Source organism: Strix uralensis, chromosome 1, assembly GCF_047716275.1.
Source record: "Strix uralensis isolate ZFMK-TIS-50842 chromosome 1, bStrUra1, whole genome shotgun sequence".
Taxonomy (NCBI): domain Eukaryota; kingdom Metazoa; phylum Chordata; class Aves; order Strigiformes; family Strigidae; genus Strix; species Strix uralensis.
Genome location: NC_133972.1, coordinates 4,162,464 through 4,181,504, shown reverse-complemented (window position 1 = coordinate 4,181,504; position 19,041 = coordinate 4,162,464). Strand labels below are relative to the sequence as shown.

The 19,041-nt window shown below is 64.9% G+C and overlaps 1 protein-coding gene across 3 annotated transcripts; it reads right to left on the bottom strand.

Moving 5' to 3' along the window:
• Window positions 1-9: 9 nt before the first annotated feature.
• On the bottom strand, window positions 10-18,210 carry PTPN23 (protein tyrosine phosphatase non-receptor type 23). Of its 3 annotated transcripts, none has more exons than XM_074872655.1 (25): window positions 18,102-18,210; window positions 15,504-15,578; window positions 14,222-14,349; window positions 13,755-13,831; window positions 12,753-12,802; window positions 12,119-12,250; window positions 11,722-11,802; window positions 10,331-10,462; window positions 10,061-10,108; window positions 9,721-9,777; window positions 9,095-9,153; window positions 8,724-8,803; window positions 8,444-8,558; window positions 8,066-8,131; window positions 7,585-7,730; window positions 6,946-7,254; window positions 6,066-6,220; window positions 5,811-5,962; window positions 5,372-5,551; window positions 3,094-5,170; window positions 1,551-1,735; window positions 1,240-1,344; window positions 1,004-1,142; window positions 784-897; window positions 10-697 (listed from the first exon to the last, which is right to left on the bottom strand). In XM_074872655.1, exons 1-25 carry the CDS (start codon window positions 18,183-18,185, stop codon window positions 161-163), a joined length of 5,283 nt encoding a protein of 1,760 aa, XP_074728756.1. In that variant the 5' UTR covers window positions 18,186-18,210; the 3' UTR covers window positions 10-160. The 3 variants fall into 3 exon arrangements, with proteins under 3 accessions (XP_074728756.1, XP_074728842.1, XP_074728930.1); XM_074872741.1 differs by having other exon boundaries at window positions 1,551-1,732; XM_074872829.1 differs by lacking the exons at window positions 12,753-12,802; window positions 15,504-15,578; window positions 18,102-18,210 and having other exon boundaries at window positions 14,222-14,328.
• Window positions 18,211-19,041: the final 831 nt, after the last annotated feature.

Below are 19,041 nucleotides of genomic sequence, written 5' to 3'. Positions count from 1 at the left end.
CCCCACTGCTGCGGATCAAACTCTCTTTATTTTAGTAGCAAAGAGCTGAAAAAGTCAGTTCTTGGAGTCAAAGGACGTGGCAAGCGCCACTGTTACACCTGTACAAAGCAGGGGGGTAGAGGAAGGCAGGACCCCCCCCCCCACCCCTCGGGCTCCCCCCTCACGTCTTGTTGAGGGTCCAGAGGGGGTCGAGCATGCTGAGGGGGTCGTCACTGGGCCGGGGCCCCCGCAGGCCTTCGCCCGCCTGCGCCTGCAGGAAGTTCTGCTTGTTCATGCGCTGTTTGCCCTTGAGGGAGGCGTCCAGGGTGAAGGCCTCGGGGCTGAGGGCCGCCAGCAGCTCCAGGGAGGAGGCAGGGGGGGCGCCGGGAGGGGGCACCCCCACCCCCCCACCGGCCTCGGGGCTCTCCACAACGTGGTTGCTGCTTTCCGGGGCACCGGGGGGCTCGGGGAGGGGCGGCTGCGGCGGGGAGGGCGCAGGGACGGGGGCACCGACACCATCGGGGGCCGCAGCGGCCTCAGGAAGCGCCTCTGTGTCGGTGGGATCCGGGGCAGGGGCAGAGTCCGGCCCCCAGCCCCCCCCGGGCTCCCCAGTGGCCCCCCCCGGCTTGATGCTGAGCTTGGCGATGGTGGCCTGGATGGAGCTGATGGGCACGTCCCCCCCCAGCACCAGGTCCTGGGGGTCCTGCTGGAAGTAGAGCTGTGGGAGAGAGGCCCCCCCACTACCGTGAGCTCTGAGGGAGGGGGGCTCTGTGCCAGGCAGCCCCCCCCCCACGCCCCACTCACCTTGGGGGAAGCACTGTTGGGGGGCCTGGGGCCTGGGGGGGCCCCCGCGCCGTGGCGGTGCAGCACCCGCTCCGCCTGCAGCAGGACGGCCTCGTAGCAGAACTTGAGGTGCAGCTGCCGGGGAAGAGTTGGGGCAGGGGGGCGGGGGGACACAGGGTGAGCCCCCCCACACCCGGGGATGGGGCTCAGCCCCACCGTCCCCCCCCCCACGCCCCGTTACCTTCTCCTGCAGCATGTGTTTGCGCTGCCGCCGCATGCGCCGCACCAGCTGCGCCAGGTCGGGGATGCCGTTCCCCGCCTCCAGCTCCTGCACGGCCGCGTACAGCAGGCAGAAGGCGCCGGTGCGGCCCACGCCGGAGCTGCGGGGAGACCCCCACCCCCGCGGCTGTGACAGGTGCAAATTTGGAGGGGGGGGGGCACCCCCCCAGCCTCGCAAGCCCCCCCAGCCCCGCTCACCTGCAGTGCACCACGATGGGGGTGTGGAGCGGGCGCTGGTGCAGGTAGTGGCCGTGCACCTCCTGGATGAACTGGAGGAGGCTCCCCTTGCTGTCAGGAAGGCCCCTGGGGGGGGGGGACGGGACACGCTCATTTGGGGGGGGGGGTGGGCAACACGCTCCCAACCCCCCCTAGGAATGGTCAGCGCTGCCCCCAGCCCCTCCCCACACCAGCCCTGAAGCTCTGAGGTCCCCCCCAGCAGGGACGGGGCAGCTCAAGGGGCCCCCCCCGGCTCCAGCCAGCCCCCCCCCGCTGCCCCCCCAGTGCCATACAGCTCCGGCCAGGAGGTGAACTGGAGGTGGACGACTGTGCGCTTGAGGCTCTGGTCCCGGTACTGCAGCGTGATCATCCTCTCCACGTGGGTGGGGGCGACTTTCAGGCTGGTGAGGACCAGGGTGACGGGGCCCTGCACCAGGGGCTGGCCCCGCTCGGGGGGGAAGTACCGCAGCACCTTCTGCTGTGGGGAGGGGAGAGGGGGGGCAGCGTCAGGAGGGAGCAGCCCCCCAGTACGGAATCACAGAATCATCTCGGCTGGAAAAGACCTTGAACATCCTCCAGTCCAACCGTTAGAATCACAGAACGCTTTGGGTTGGGAAGGACCTTAAAGATCATCCAGTCCCACCCCCCTGCCCCGGGCAGGGACACCTTCCACTAGCCCAGGTTGCCCAAAGCCCCATCCAACCTGGCCTTGAACCCTTCCAGGGAGGGGGCAGCCACAGCTGCTCTGGGCAACCTGTGCCAGGGCCTCCCCACTCACAGTAAAACCCTTCTCCCTTGTATTTAGCCTAAACCTCCCCTCCCTCAGCTTCCACCCACTACCCCTCGTCCTGTCATTGCAGTCCCTTGTGAAAAGTCCCTCCCCACCTTTCCTGTAGCCCTCTAAGTACTGGGAGGCCGCTCTACGGTCTCCCTGGAGCCTTCTCCAGGCTGAACAAGCCCAACTCTCTCATCCTGTCCTCACAGGGGGGTGCCCCAGCCCCCCGAGCCTCGTGGAAGCCCTCCTGTGGACTCATGCCAACAGTCCTATATCCTCTGTGTGTTGGGGGCTCCAGAGCTGGACACAGTACTGCAGGTGGGGGCTCATGAGGGCAGAGCAGAGGGGGAGGACCACCTGCCTCAGCCTACTGACCAACCTCACCCTGACCGTTCCCAACTCCACCAGATCCCTCAGCGCTGGCTCAACCCGACTCTTCAACCCCTCCAGGGATGGGGACTCCCCCCCTGCCCTGGGCAGCCCATTCCAACGCCCAACAACCCCTTCTGCAAAGAAATCCTTCCTAAGAGCCAGTCTGACCCTGCCCTGGCGCAGCTTGAGGCCATTCCCTCTTGGCCTGGCGCTGGTTCCTTGGCTCAAGAGACTCATCCCCCCTCTCTGCACCCTCCTTTCAGGGAGTTGGAGAGGGCCATGAGGTCTCCCCTCAGCCTCCTCTTCTCCAGACTCAACCCCCCCAGTTCCCTCAGCCGCTCCCCATCAGACCTGTGCTCCAGACCCTGCACCAGCTCCGTTGCCCTTCTCTGGACACGCTCGAGTCATTCAATGGCCTTTTTGGAGTGAGGGGCCCAAAACTGAACCCACTCATCGAGGGGCGGCCTCACCAGTGCCGAGCACAGGGGTGAGATCCCTTCCCTGTCCCTGCTGGCCACTCTAGTGCTGATACAAGCCAGGATGCCATTGGCCTTCTTGGCCACCTGGGCACACTGCTGGCTCCTGTTCAGCCGGCTGTCAGTCAACCCCCCCAGGTCCCTCTCTCACTGGCATATACAACACCCCCCCCACCCCACGAGGGGAGCGCAGGGACACCAGGAGGGCGGTACCTTGTCCAGCTCCTGCTCTGACACCAGCATGACGATGACAGAGACCTTCTGCTCGTAGATCATGAGCCAGAAATCAGCGGCGGTGCCCAGCAGCGGGGCCTGGGTGGCGATGACGGCGGGGCAGTACGGCGACAGGTCCTCCACCCGGCTGGCGTTGATGTAGTCGTCCTTGCCCGAGCGCAGGACGACGCGGTTCCTGTCGTAGGGCATGATGTCCTGGTGCCGGTTCTTCATGGAGTAGCAGCGGGCGATGGCGATGGAGAGCTGCCGGGCGTCCCGCTCCTGCGCCTCCTGCAGCTCCTTCCACACCAGGTCCAGCTCGGCGCTGCCGCCGGGCCCCGGCCGCTCCAGCCCTTCCACCTGCCGGCGGAAGCGGTCGAGCTCCTCCAGCAGCCGCAGGACTCGCTCGGGTTTCTCGTAGGGATCGTTCTCGATCAGCTGCACCGCCCTGGGCCTCTGCCCGTCCTTGGCATCAGCCTTGGTGGGCTGCAGCAGGGGGTGGCCGCCGGCCGCTTTGGGGCCGCCGTGCTGGCTCTCGGGGCTGGAGGACAGCAGGTCGTCGGTGGAGGAGCTCTGCCGCTGGAAAGGGCCCTCGCCGGGGGGGGGCACGGTGGGGGGGGGTCTCGGCGGCACCCCCAGCGCCGGGGGCTGCAGGGGCAGCGGTGGCTGCGGGGAGGGGGCCGGCGAGGGGACAAGGGGGCCCTGGACCACCACCGTGCCCTGCAGCTGGCCCAGGCTGGGGCTGGGGGCAGCGGCTGGGGGGGGGATGTGGGGGGGACCCGCCTGGCTGGGGGGCAGCTGGCTGCTGGGGGGGGCAGGGCTGGGACAGAAGGGCAGAGCGGGGGAACTGGCAGGCACCGGCGGCTGCAGCCCCCCCAGCGAGGGGTGCAGGGGCTGGGGGCCGCTGGGGAAGGGCAGGGCCCCCCCGTGGGGGGTGGGGAGGCCCTGGGGGGGAAGCTTGTCCTGCCCTGGCAGCTGGTGGTAGAGCTGTGGTGGCAGGGGGGGCTGCCCCCCGGGGCTGGCGAAGGGCTGCTGGGCAAACTGGGTCTGGGGGGGCAGCGGGAAGGGCAGGGGGACAGGGGCCCTCCCCGGGGGCAGGAAGGGGGCCGGGGGGAAGGCCTGTGGGCCCTGGGCACGAGCAGCTGCCTCCGCGGGGGGCTGGAGCTGTGCGGAGGGGGCAAAGGGGTGGGGGTGCTGCCCGGGAGGGAAGGGGTGCTGGGCTGGCTGCCTGAAGGGCTGCAGCCCTGCCTGGGCGTAGGGGAAGGGGGCAGGGGGCCCCCCTGGGCGCTGCGGGGCGAGGAAGGGGCCTGGGGGTCCAGCCGGCCCCTGGCTGGGTAGCCGGGGGGGCGCAGTGCAGCTGGAGATGGGGGCCTGGACGCTGTCCACCGTGGTGGTGGCCGGGCGTGCGCCCAGGGGTGGCTCAGGAGCACCCATGGGTGCTGGCGGCGGGGCCGGGGGTCTGAGGGGGCCGGGCGTGGGGCCCCCCGGCTGGGCCAGCCCGTAGGAGGCAGCAGGAGCAGAGCCGGGCAGAGCCCCGTGCTGCGGGGAGGAGCGCGGGGGGGGCCCCGCGTAGCCGGGCTGTACCGGGGCTCGCATCAGGGGGGCGGGCGGGAAGAGTTGGGGGGCAGCGGCCGAGCTGGGGGGGGGCCCGGCCGGCTGCGGGGCGGAGGGCTGCAGGAGCGGCAGCGGGGCCCCCGCGGCGGGGGGAAAGGGGCCGGGGGCCGCGGTGGGTGCCGCGGGCAGACGGTAGTGCCCGGGGAGGGCGGGGGGCCCCGGGAAGCGGGTGGGGGCGAAGGGCTGCAGCGGGGCGCTGGCCAGGTGGGCCGCGGGCAAGAAGGGCTCGGGGGGCCGTAGCCCGGCGGCCAGGGCGGCCAGCGCGGGGGCCGGCAGGCGGGCCAGGTGGCCGGCCAGCACGTCCGGCGGCAAACTGCGCAGCTCCTCGGGCAGCTCCGGTGGCTCCGGCAGCACCAGGGCACTCAGCGCTGGCGGCAGGTCGCCCGCGTCCAGCTCCGGAGGCTTCTTCGGCAGGGCGGGTTTGGGGGCCGTGGGCCGGGGGGGCGGCTGCTTCTTCAGCTCCCTGCCGGGGGGTGAGGGGGGCAGCGGGGCTCAGCGGGGGGCTGCCGGCCCCTCGCCAGCCCAGGGGGGTGCTGCCCAGTGCCCCTGGGCCGAACCCTCGAGCCGCAGCTTGAGGATCACCCCAAGGTGCTTCCCCAGCGCCCTGGGGGGGTGGCGGCGGGGACCCTGACCCCCGTTTTACGCCCCCTCCGGCACCACCTACTTCTCCAAGATCTGCTGCCTGTTGGCCTCGGCGGCTTGGCAGGCGGCCCGCGCCTTCTCCAGCAGCTTGGCGGCCTTCGCCTCCAGGTCGGTGTAAAAGTCCTTCCCCTCCTGGGATTTCTTCATCAGGTCCTCATAGGCTTCGTAGGAGGCCACCAAGGTCTGAACGGTGGTGTTCCACCTGCAGGGAGGGGGCCCAAGGGCTGAGTCAGGCTGAAACTAGGCAAGCGGGGGAGCCCTGCTCCTGGGGAACCCACCAGCACCCACCTGGGATGGGCATGGGGCCAGGACAAACTGCCACCAGTGGCCCCCCAGCATGACAACGGACAGGCTGGGGAAGCCGGCAGTGACCCCACGCCCCTCCCTGGGGTCAGGGGGGGCTGTTCGCATGCACCCAGACCCCCCTGGGAATCCTCTCCCCAACCCCACACACCACTCACTTGTGCTCCACCTCGGCCAGGGCCTTGCGCACGGCTGCGTATTTGACGTTGGCGTCCGTCAGGGCCTTCAGGACGTTCTCCTGGGCGGCCAAGTTCTGCTCCAGGTAGACCTTGATCTGGTCGTACTTCTTCAGCTGCTCCTCAAAGAGTTTCTGCCAAGAGAGGGGGAGGATCTGAGGGGCCGCAGGAGGTGGGGACGGGGCAGAGCTCCTGCTGCGCGAAGGGGCTCCCCCAAGGGCGGCGGCCGGCGCCCACCTTCATCTCGGAGCGGTCGGTGGTGACCAGCGAGGTGGTGATATCATCCTTCTGGATCATCTCACGCAGCTGCTGCTCCAGGGACAGCCGCTGGTCCCTCATCTCCTGCACCTTGGCCAGGATTCGCTTCAGGTTCTGCAGCACCTGCTTGTCGTCTGGGGGACACAGAGAGGGGGGGCTGAGCGGCCGCGCCAGACCCCACTGAGCCTGGTGTGACCCGCCCCGGGCCCCAGCCCGCTCCTGGGAGACACCACGGGGGTACAGGAACACCCAATATTAAAGCCAGATATTTACTGGGGTGGTAACGGGGTGTCTGTCCCTGTGCCAGGTCCCCATTTGACATGTTTTTCATGGGGACAAGCCCCCACCCTGTCCAGCAGTGCTGGGAGGGCCCTGAGCTTTGAATGACTCGAGCGTGTCCAGAGAAGGGAACGGAGCTGGTGCAGAGTCTGGAGCACAGGTCTGATGGGGAGCGGCTGAGGGAACTGGGGGGGTTGAGTCTGGAGAAGAGGAGGCTGAGGGGAGACCTCATGGCCCTCTCCAAGTCCCTGAAAGGAGGGTGCAGAGAGGGGGGATGAGTCTCTTGAGCCAAGGAACCAGCGCCAGGCCGAGAGGGAATGGCCTCAAGCTGCGCCAGGGCAGGGTCAGACTGGCTCTTAGGAAGGATTTCTTTGCAGAAGGGGTTGTTGGGCGTTGGAATGGGCTGCCCAGGGGAGGGGGGGAGTCCCCATCCCTGGAGGGGTTGAAGAGTCGGGTTGACCCAGCGCTGAGGGATCTGGTGGAGTTGGGAACGGTCAGGGTGAGGTTCATGGTTGGGCTGGAGGAGCTTCAGGGGCTTTTCCAACCGAGAGGATTCTGTGACTCAGCTCACCCCACTCACCTTCGGTCAGGGCAGGCGAGGGCAGGGCAGCCCGGACCTGCTCCAGTGGCCCGCTGAGCAGGCGGAGGTTGCCGATGTGGAGGTTCATGGCTTTGTGGAGCTCGGTGTTGGTGAAGCTGGCCTTCTCGTGCACCTCCACGTACTTGGAGCACTCCTTGCTGACCTCGGCCAGCCCTGGGGGGGACCCCTGGGGCGCTGGGGCCTTCCCAAGAAGCTCCTGCAGCTTCCGCTCCTGAGCCTCATCCTCCTCGAGGAGGTCTCGGATCTCCTTCAGGGAAGCTTCCACGTCGGTGAAGACCCCGGAGAGCGCTGCATGGGAGAGACGCGGGTGCTGGCAACGGGCTGGTGACGCGCCCCAGGCCTGAGCCAGGCACTGACAGCAGAGCCTGAGGAATAAATCTGGCCATGGGCAAGTGGAGAGGGCGAGGAGAACCCGGCCCAGACACCTGGCTGCTGGGCTTGGGTGGCCTGGCCCACAAGGAAGCAGCGTCCCCCCACAACTGGTCAACAGGGAAAGACGCTTTGGGGTTCAGGGATTTCTATCAGGAAGGAATCAGCAATTGGAGTGGCCGTTCCCCACACCGAGCCCCCAGGGCCGGCCCAGTGGCGTGTCCCCGCCGTAGGTCCCCGTGTCCTTACCCTGCATGGACTGGACGAGGTTCTTGACGGTGTCGGGGCGCACGCTGAGCGCGGCACACTTCTCCATCAGGACGGGGGGGATGTGGCTGTACATGTCCAGGTTGTCCACGGTCTCGGGGTCCAGCTGCATCGAGTCCATGAACTGGCTACGGGCGAGAGAACAAGGCCCTGAGCAGCGGCAGAGCCCCCTGCACATCTCGCCCCCCCATCCCAAACCGCGGCCAGCTCGGGGTGCAGCAAAGCTGCGGGGTGAATTTGGGGACCGGAACCTGCTGGGGGGACAGGATTTGCCTCAGAGCTGGGCAAACTGGGCTCGACCACGCTCGGCGTGAGGGGGACAGGTCAGGGACGTCTGCGCTCCTCCTGGTGCCGGGGTTGGAAACCCGGCGAGGGGACGGTGGGGACAGCCCCGTGCTGGGCCGCAGGGAGCCCAGCGGGGAGGAACCGGCCAGGGCCCTGTTTCGGCATGGCCCACACGTACTCCAGCACTTCGTTCTTGGCTTCGATCTTTGCCATCACGTCTCTCAGCAGTTTGGCCTTCTCCTCGCTGCGGCAGCGGCGAAAAAAACAAAAGAAAAAAAAAAATCCTTTAGTGCTGTGAATAGGGAAAACTCCACTGTAAATCACAAGTGCTCCGAGCCCTGCGGGAGTCGGCCGGAGCCTCGGCTGGTCCCGGCTCTGCAGGGCAGCACGGCCAGCGCCGGCTGCCCGGAGAGACCCGGGGCAGGGCCAGACAGGAGGACGACTCGAGGCCGTCGGTGGTTCCCCGAGGAAACCACTGTGGGTGGTTTGGTTCCAGCTCACAGCGGCTGCGCTGGGGCCCCTCAGAGAAAACCCCCCCCAGGGGCCACGGACCCACCTGTACAGGGACGAGGCCTCGTGGGCAGCCATGGGCACCAGTTTGGCAAATATATCGGGGCCGGTGACGGCTGGATCCGTGGGGTTGACGGGGAGGGCTTTCACCAACGGGGCACCTGGGGGTCAAAAACGCAACACGCACCCATCTGAAACCTCCCCAGGGAACCGGTTATTCCCGAGGCAGGTCCACGGGGAGCACAGCATCACGGCACGAAGCCCCCAGAGCCCCGTGGATTCACCGTTTCCCTGTCCTGTCAGGAGCTGGCACGGCCCACGCTCACCTTTCACAGACTGCAGGGTGTCCAGCGCAGGCACGGCTTCGTGGTAGATGAAGTCATTGTCCTTTTTGGCCGAATTGTACCTCGAAACAAGAAACGATGCCATGTCAGCGAGGAGTGGGAAGCTTCCCCGGCTGCCCGAGCTCGCTCCCAGCGGGGTCAGGCCCTGGGTCTCTTGGGCTCGCTCCAGGGAGGGCGAAGAGCAACTTCCACAGCAGCCGCAGGTGCCGAGAGCCTCAGGCAGCACGGGGTGCTCGGCTCTGTGTGTTGGGGGACACCAGGGACACCCCCGGGGCTGCTCCGGCCACCAGGCACTTCTGACCCGCAGAGAAGCGGGATGGTTACGTTCAGGGGTGCCCCGTGCACAGACTCACTTGCCACCGATCACATCCATGGTGAATCTCAGGGCTTCCTGGACAGTTTCTGGCTGGCCCTGCAGAAACGAGAGCGAGTTAGCGCTGGCAGGGAACGGGTATCACTGTCTGCGTGCCGCGGCCGCAGCCCGAGCGTGCCTGGAAGCCCGCAGCAGCCTCACCAACCATCTCTCCTTGTGCTCCAGAAAGGAGCTGAGAAGGCTGGAGGCAGCCCCAACTCCTCCGTGTCCCAGTGGGGACAGAGTGGTGGGGCTGTCCTGGGTTTCCTCAGCACCACAGTACTGACACCAGGGGCTCTGTGGGGAGCCCACCAAGGCGGCAGGGCCAAGAGCTGCAAAGCCATGGCTGCCCCCAGGCTCCTGGATGATTAAAACCGAAGCAAACCCTGCTAGAGCCCTGGTAGACTGAGCGGCCAGGAGATACCAGAGCCTTGGGCTTGACTGGATGTCCCAGAGGGAAGCAAAGTGACGCTTTGGGAAGCCAGCATGGGTCTGCCAACCTACTGAATGGCAAGGAACGCTGCTGAACAGATTCCAGTTCTCATCTCCCCAGTCTGGCATCCCAGGGCCCAGCACAGGAACTTTACAAACCCCGTTACTGCTATAGCAGATGGAGCAGGAACGCACCTTTGCCAGCTTGATGGCTTCATTGAGTTTATCCAGCGCGCTCTGGAAGTAGATGACCTGCAGAGAGACCAGGAATTAGGCTTGGCACAGAAGTAGGTGCCCCTGCTTTGGCCAGGAACACCACCAGCAGTCCCTGAGGGCTGCAGCTTCTACAGCACACTGGGCTTTTCCAAGAACACCCACAATCGTCTGCAGGAAGCAGGACATCGTTGGGGACACGCTCATGTCCCCACGGCTGCAGATACCCAATTGGCATGTGACAATCTGTTCCAGGACTCAACCCCCTGACCACAATCCAGAGCTCGGACAGGACAAGGTGGGGGGACATGGATCTGCTTACCCTTTCCCCAAACTTCTGCTGCTCCTCAGCCTGTTTTCCCATGTGCAGCTGCAAGAAAACACACCCCTGGCAGTGTCAGAGCTCCTTAACTCGAGGGAGAGCTTTGAAACAGGCAAGAAAACCCCCTCAGAGCAGCCAGAGCCCGCCCATGGGTCACACCGTGGTGAGCATCACGCCACAGCGGGCCTGAGAGCCCCAGCCGGGCTGGGAGCAAAGGGCAGGGCCCCCCCACCACAGCCCAGCAGCCCCCCGGATGGACTCCCCACTTACATGGGCCACAGCAGCAAAATAATAAATTTTCATTTGAACCAGCTTCTTCCAGTCCTTCTGGATCTTTCCCAGCAGAGAGGCTGTCTCTGAGTTTTCCAGCGCCCGGCAGGCCTCTTTGTAGTAATCCACCACCTATGGAGAGTTTTTGGGTGTTTGGGAACGCCTGGAAAGGTGGATCTCAGGTGGAATTGAGAGCAGCGAGGGAACGGAGGATTCACCGGCACCAGTGTCTGTGCCCAAGGTCTCAGATCACCCACCCAGCACGGCAGAGCGGCCGGTGGGGACTTGCAGCTGCATTTTGGGTCAGAGCCAGGGACTAGTGACATCACCATGATAAACCCACCCCACATGGGGGTTAGAGTCAGAGAACGGTTTGGGTTGGGAGGAACCTTAAAGATCATCCAGGCAGGGACACCTTCCACTAGCCCAGGTTGCCCAAAGCCCCGTCCAACCTGGCCTTGAACCCTTCCAGGGAGGGGGCAGCCACAGCTGCTCTGGGCAACCTGTGCCAGGGCCTCACCACCCTCACAGGGAAGAATTTCCTCCTTATATCTAATCTAAATCTCCCCTCTTGCAGTCTAAAACCGTTACCCCTCATCCCATCCCTACACCCCTGATCAAGAGTCCTTCCCCCCTTTCCTGTAGCCCCTTTCAGTCCTGGGAGGCCGCTCTAAGGTCTCCCCGGAGCCTTCTCTTCTCCAGCTGAACCCCCCAACTCTCTCAGCCTGTCCTCACAGGGGGGTGCTCCAGCCCCCTGAGCATCTTTGTGGCCTCCTCTGGCCCCGCTCGAGCAGGTCCGTGTCATTCTGCTGTTGGTGCCCCCAGAGCTGGACCCAGCACTGCAGGGGGGTCTCAGGAGAGCGGAGCAGAGGGGGAGAATCCCCCCCCTCGCCCTGCTGCCCACACTGCTCTGGGTGCAGCCCAGCACACGGGTGGCTTTCTGGGCTGTGAGTGCACGTTGCTGGCTCACAGGCAGTTTTCCATCCACTCATACCCCCAAGTCCTTCTCCTTGGGGCTGCTCTCAATCCCTTCATCCCCCAGCCTGTGTTTGCCCTGACCCATGGGCAGGACCTTGCCCTTGGCCTTGTTGAACTCCAGGAGGTTTGCACCATCCCACCTCTCCAGCCTGTCCCAGCCCCTCAGCTCAGCATCCCTTCCCTCCCGAGCACCTTACACTCTCCTTTGAGGAGCTGGTGGTTGTGCTCACAGCCCGAGCAGCGGCAGCACCCCATACCACCGTCTGACTGTGCTTACGCTGCACAGGATGCAGGACGCCCTCCCCCAGCTCCCAATCCCACGCCCCGCTCTGTGCTGCGGGAGCAGGGCTGTGCTGGGAGCTGCCAGCACCGAGGCAGGAGCTCAGCACAGCAGAGATCACCCAGGAACTCACCTGGGCGCTGATCCGGGCCACCAGGAAACTCTTCCTGTTGTCCAGCATGGACTTCTCCAGGAGACACTCCTGCGCCTGGCCCTGCCCAAGACAAAGGGGCAACACTCGGTTTCCCCTGCACCTTGGGACGCAGTTCCTCTTCCCCACTGCCCCCCAAAACCTCCTCCCCTCCCACGGGAGGGAGCCCCTCGTGCCTACAGCAGCCCAGAGCCCACAAACAACAGCCCCCGTGGGGCACTGGGGTCCTGTCTCACCTGGCTCCAAGCGCTCGGACTCCACGTGGAGCCCCCAACCCTACCAACACCCCTCTCCCAGTCGAGCAGCAGCTGTCCTTGAGCTGTGCAAGGAGCCGTCCCAGTGTGACCAGTGCCCCGGTGGAGGTGGAACCAGTTCCTACCAGCATGAGGTTGATGTTGAGGCTGAGGATCTGGTGGCTCATGTCAACGCTGTAGGAGTGGGGGAAGTGATCCCGAAGGTAGGTAAAGGCCCCGGCAGCACACTGGAAATGGGTGCAGGAAACCTTCATGCCCTGAGAGGATGGGAGAACACGTATCAGGTGCGTGCAGCCCTCTTGCACGTACGCCAAGCCAGCGGAGGTTGGGGTTCGGGTGACAAACTGGAGGTTAGACATTCCCCGCACTGCTCATGCCCCCTCCCAGACCCCCAAAAGCAGCTGCCGCAAGCCTGGAGCGAGTTTCTGGGGCTCACAGGGCTCAGTGGACACCCCAAGCTGTGTCAGATCTCCCCCCTCCTGGCCCTACGTGCTGAGGGTGGAAGGGCAACCTGGCCAGCAAGTGGGCAGAGCCTTGCTAGCGCAGGGACAGCGATGTCGTGGCATGGAGGGACACAATGGCCCCTCGGGACGCTCGGCAGCGATACTGGGTCACAGCAGACACCCAGAGCCGGCGTGTGGCATCGCGATGCTCGTAACCACCCAGGTCACAGAGGGGAAGTACCGGGCGCTGCCGGCTCGTGGCTGTTAACTGCATGGGAGAGAAAAGTCATTGAGGGAGGACCCAGGGGATCGTTACCTCCTCGGACACTCTCTTGTCCATGGCGCCCAGCATGGAGTGCAGCGCACCTGCGGAAAGAGGACACCCCTGCCAGCCCCGACTCCGCCGCTCCCGCAGAGCGGGTGCCTTGTACCAGAGAAGCCTAAATCCATGGGAAGTCAGCCACAGACACCCAGCAGCGCCCAGCTGGCTCTCCGTGCTGGTGGGACGCCGGGAACTGCGGCGCTCGGGATGACCATCTCGGGGTGGAAGGGTGTACACGCAAGTCATTCAGCACAGGGAAGTCCCTGGGCTGGAAACAGCCCCTCAGTACTGAAAAGCAAATATCTAACACCCTCCTGGCTTAACAGGTGTGTTTCTTCTAACTTTTGGGAGCAGCCTTGGGCTGAGGTTTAAGCTAAACTGCTTTGCTCTGCGCTCCTGAGCTGCAGTGCAAGGGGCAGCTGTAACGCCAGGGATGGGAGCGTTCCCGTTGCGTGAAGTGTCCAGGGGTTGAGCGTCACCTTCCCTCTGGGGCTACCAAAAAAACCCCAGTCTGAGGCACGACTGCCCATAGCTGGATAGCAAGGGAGGCGGGGACAAGTGTTAGATTTGATGCTTTTACACTCATTTGCTGCTTTTGAGGAGATGGGGTGCTGGAGGAGACAAAGCATGATTGCGGCCGTCACCGTGCCAGAAAGGGCATTTGTAACACTGCAACCCCACGTCAGCCTCCTCGGTGCAACCGCTGACCGAGACCAGCGCACGACCAGGCCGTGCTCAGGGCGGGAAGAAAGGAGAGGAGGCTTTGGACAAAAGCTGGACTCAACCTCTCATGCAGCTCTGATGCCGAGCACTCAGTCCCGTGGGCAGCGCAGAGGAGGGGAAGAGACGTGACCAGGCTGGGCCACGGCTGCTGGCGGGAGCAGGCGGGCTGCTCCGAGGAAGGCTGACCTGGAGCTCGGAGTAGGCGCCGAGCAGAGAAGGGGGAGAACATCCCTCGTGCCCAGGGCAGACCAAGAGGGTATACCAGGCCCTTACCCAGGTTGTAGAGGATGCACGCCTGCTCGTACTTGATGTCCTCGTGAGTCACCGTCTTGCCTGAGAAGATCTCAGTCCTGTGGGGAGAGAAGCCTGGTTAGGAGTTACCAGTGTGCTGGTTACAGGGGCCACGAGAAGGATTTGCCTGGAGACGCGCTCCCTCGGAGGTTTGGAGAAGGGTGTCACCCTGGGCATCGAATCGAGGTGCCGGAGGTGGTGGGCGGCACAACCATTTCCCAAGGGGCACCCAGGACACCCCCGCACCCCCCAGGTACAGCCACGGGGCTTCGGGGAGGAGCGTATCAGGGAAGGAGGCGCACAGGGAAGAGGGAGCTGGTTGCTCTGGTTTGGATCAGCCTCTGTATTTCCAGAAGCTCCTGTTGGGAGCCGATCCTCGCACCCGCACTGACTGAGCCCCGCGGCGAAGAGAGAGGAAGGGGAGAGGGGGAGAGGGGGCTGCTCCTGACCAGGCGATGGGGACCGCCGCCTCCTGCTCGGCGCCCATGGGGATGCGGCTCTGCAGGTAGTGGAGTTGGCCAAAGTACTTCCGCAGCGTGCTGCAGCCCTCGAAGTCCCTGGGCACGTTGACGGCGCTCTGGAGGGGAGAGAGGAGGAAAAAGAAGCTGACCTGGGGACAGGACCACGCTGGCGGGGAATGTGTCAGCCAGGAGCAGGCATCTGCCTGATTTGTGGCGAGAGCCACGGGCAGGAGGGGATGGCCAGAGCCAGGCGAGATGGAAAACAACGCAGCTAGAAAAACAGGTCTGTTTGCCTAAAAATGAGGCTGGAGGGAGCCACTTTCTAGATCCAGAGCAACCGGTTTTGGGGATGAAGAGTCTCTGCTCTCTCCAGCACAGGCTCTGAAGGGTGAAATAAACAGGGGGAACTGGGGAGCAACTGACAAGGGGGTGTCCCGGACAGGGCACAGGACCCGCTGCCACAGCAAACGCTCCCAGGAGACCCTGGAAAGGTTTCCCAACCTCCCGCTTCAGGGTTAAGCCCACGGGCAGAGGCTGGTGCTCCCCAGATCCTGGGCTGGGGGTGTTTAAGCACCCACCCAGCTCTGTGCCTGCAGGAATCCCACCGCTGTGCTTTGGAGAGGCTGGTGAGCTGACCCCGGTGCCGGCACCACAAGTTACCCCAGCTCCACCCCACGCATCAGGCTTACGGCTCCGCTACAAAACCTACGGCGCAGGACAAACCGGCACCAGGCCCGGCTTGGCACGTCCCCGACCGTCTCCAGACGGTTTTGTCATGTCTGGGCTGCCAGCTGGCCGGGGCTGAGGCTGTGTCTCTAACCAGTGGCCCCAAAATCAAAGACCCCGCTGACTAACACAACTCTTTGGGCTCCAGAGCTGAGAGCAAAGGGCTGATTTATTCCCTACAAAGGCCTCAGGCACCAGCCTGACCGCACAAGACAACTCCTTTCACCCAACCGGGAACTCATATTCAACACAAAACTCCCCAAAATCAGGAAAGAGGATAGAGCAGAGCCCTAACACCCAACCCCTGAATGCTCCTTGGGAAGACAGAATCATCTGGGGAGCCCAGGATGCGGCCCAGCTGCTAAAAGCCTCCTCCGTGGGCCCCTGGTGAGGAAGAGGAGCAGCTGCGGCAGCTCACCAAGGAGGTGGTGGGAGCTGGCAGACGCGTCCTTGAGCAGGGGGCGGGCAACAAACCAGCTCCCCCAGTTCAGCTCGGGCAGGTCTCACCAAGGCCGTGAGCAATTCGGGAGGGAGCCCAGCTTACCTGCCGGAGCAGCTCCAGCTTCCGCAGCTCCTCGTTGTAGTTCTCTGGGTTCTCCCCATAGTTTTTCAGGACAAACTGGAGGGAGAAGAGAGGGGTGAGAGCCTGGCCCTGTTCAACACCCAGAGCCGCCTCGCCAGCCCCGGAAGGGAAGTCTGGGAGAAGCCCCCGCAGCAGGTCTGGCAGTGTGAAGGGGCATGTGCTGGCTTGGGGCCTTGCACGTCCTGGCTGGGAGCTTGTTTGCCCCCCAAAAGGCCCCAAATTTTGCCCGGCTCCTGCTGAACCTCAGCTTAACACAAAGCCGGGTGCAGAGTCCTGCGGAGACAACGCCCTGGTGAGAGGAACCGACCCAGCTCATGCCAGGAGCCGATGGGGACCTCGGAGCTGGGGCACAAAAGCTGGAATCAAGCGGCTGTGAGTTCCTGAGGAGTCACCAGTGAATGCGACAGACCGAATTGAAGTCACTCCGGATTCACACCCGATGCCCCTCTGCGCTTGGATGAAAGCAAAGTGCTTCCCAGCCTCAGGCAGCGTGGGATCCTCCAAGGGTAAGGGAGGTTGGGGACATTTGAAGGGCTGCCCGCCCGCTCTGTCACTTCAGCTCAAGGTTAACACAGCTCAGTGCTGGAGAAACAAGGGAAGTTTCCTCTCCTCCCTCTCCGTTTTGACCAGGGCACCGGGTTTCTATTCCCTGTTGCTTCTCGGGAGCCAGCAAAACAAACATCCGCGAGGAAGCCTGGTCCACAAAACAGATTTCCACCTGCTGCCATGCACAAAAATTCCCTCAACAACCCACTTTTGATAAGTCACCAGTCCCTGGGCCCAGCTCGGACCTGGAGGCCACCGTCCTCTCTGCCGCAGGTCCCTGGGAGGTGCCACCGCGAGGCCCACGGCACCGTCGGCTCCCCCAGCGCTCGCAGATGGGCACGGCCAGGCCAGAGCCGCGCCGACGGCCGCCACACCTTGTCCCGGCCAGCACGGCATGACTCAGCTCAGCTATCCTGCAACACCTTCCTCCTGGCTCAGGGACGTCCCCACACCACTGCCGGGGTCCGATGGGACGCCAGCTCCCCCTCAGCACCCCAAAAAGCAGCAGGGTGGTGGCATCAACACAAGAGAACCCCTCCCATTCTCCTTCCACATCAATAAATCATGCTTTTCATCTGTAGGCGGCACTAGAAAACGCCAGTCATAGGTGGAGCTTGTTTACAGCTGCTTAATTAAGAACTTCACCTCCCTTAAGCCATCGGTTCCGTCCCCACTGGGGTGGTGAGGACAGATCACGTCCCCCACGGCCCTCGGTGGCGGCCTCCAGGAAGGAAGGAGCCGGTCACCTCGCACCCACTGTACTCTTAACCTTCCTCCGACAGCGCCACAAAAGGATCAAGGCTTTTAGCTGACTGATAATCAGTCAGCCCAGGCGGTTGGTGGCGGGAGAACCAGCTCCCCCTCTCCTCGGTTCCCCCTTCTACGCGAGCCCGGGGGAGCGGAGGAAAAGGAGACGCGAGGGATCGGCCATCGCCGACCCGGATCTCCTAACGACGCCGGCCTCGGCGTTAATAACGAGCGCTGCTGAGGGAGGCTGGATCCGGCGGCTGCGGCGTCGGGAGTCAGCACAGTCACATGCGGCGGGGACGGACTTGCCAACTCACCGCTCGCCCCCGAGGTGGCTGGGGAAGGCTCTGTCCGGGGCGGGGAGTGCTCCAGGGACTCCCTGCTCCCCAGAACCTGCCCCCCAGCAGCACCGTGTTAGCAGGGACCCGCTGACCCCCCCCAGCCGCAGCTCCAAGGAGTCCCGAAGCTCCAAGGAGGCAGCAAAGGGAGCGGGGCCAAGCCAGGGGGTCCGAGGGGGGCACAGATGCGCTCGCGGCCTTGCTCCCTCTGTGCCACGCAGGGCAGAGCCGCTACCGGGTGACGAGCCACCGTGGACCCAGCCAGCACTCCTCACCCCCTCCCTGTCCCATCACACCCAGGAGCCCCCCAGGGCTCTACCTGATGGTGCCCTCAGCCCCGGTGCTCCCCACCTCCAGACACCCCCCTCCCCTTCAAGCCGACACACAGGCCCCCCAAACATCCCCAGCTGTAACTCCTGTTCCACCAGCCCCCCTCCAAACCCCTAACCCCTTACACTCCCCTTCCCAATGCACCCCAAACACTCCTCACACCTCAAAGACCCCCCCCAAAGCCTCCCACTTCCCGCTGCCCCACACACTCCCCTCCCTCACAGACCCCAAACACACCCTACAGAGCCCCTCTCTCCTCCCCCTCCCCAAGCACTCCTCACCCTCACAGACCCCAAACACTGAGCCCCCCTTCTCTCCCTCAACGACTCCTCAGCCACACAGACCCCCCCACCCCTCACGGAGTCACTGACCCCCACACACGCAAACTCCAAGCAACCCCCTCCCCTCACAGACCGCTCACAAACCCCCCTCTCCCCCCCCCACAAGCAACCCCCCTCACAGACCCCTCACAACCCCCCCTCCCCACTCCCCCAAGCACCCCCCTCCCTCACAGGCCCCTCCCGCCCCGCCCCTGACAGGGCCCTCCCGCTCCCCCCGGGCCCCTCGCTGGCTCCAACCGCCCCTTCCCCGGCGTCACCTTCTTGACGGCGGCGTTGAAGGCGAACTCCCCGGCCTCCTTGAGGTCGAGCCAGATCATGGGCATGCGGGGCACGGCCTCCATCCCGGCCTGCGCCCGCCGGAACCGCCCGAAGGAACCGCGCGCGGAGCCTCACGGGAAACCGAGTCCTCCCGCCTGACCACGCCCCTTCCGGCACATCGCCACGCCCCCGTGGCGCCGTTCCCATGGAGACGCCCCGCCCCCGGCCTATCAACGGTGGTTCCCATGGCGACGCTTCGCCCGCCTCCTGAAGGGGGGGCTTGTTCCCATGGCGACGCTCCGTCCCGAGGCGGGGCCAGCGCTGTTTCCTTGGTGACGCAGCGCTCGCCGATAGGGGGAGACGGGTGTTCCCATGGCGACGCTCCGCCCCCGGGCCGGGCACCGGCGGTTTCTATGGCAACGGCCGGCCCCAGTTAGGCCTGGCCTGGGCCGGGCGTAGCCTGGGCCGCGGGGGGAGCCGTGTGGGAGCCCCCTTTGGGGCCAGCGGACTACACCGATGCCCGCCCGACGCCCCGGCCCTCCCCGCCCCCAGACACAGCCCCTGACTAACACAATCTTCAATGTTAAAGGCACAAACGAAAAGGCGGTGGGGCCGCGCGGTGAGCTGGGCCGGGAAAGGCCTGTCCTCGCAGCGGGAGAGGGATCCGGGCCTCACCAGTGCTGGCCCAATATTTACCAGTTGAGGGATCAATCCAGCAGCCGAGATGGGAATTCTTTGGGAGCCGCGCTGTGGCAGGGGCTGGGATACTTGTCAGGCGCCCTCCTCTGCGTCGCTGTAATTCATTAGCCCTGTTAATTAGCCCTTTTCCCTTGATGACCCCTGGTTTCCCCACAATACCATGACATACACTTAAGGTTCCAGGTCCCCACCCTGTCGCTGTCCCTGGCGATGCCCCACTCTCCCCTACGAAACCACCAC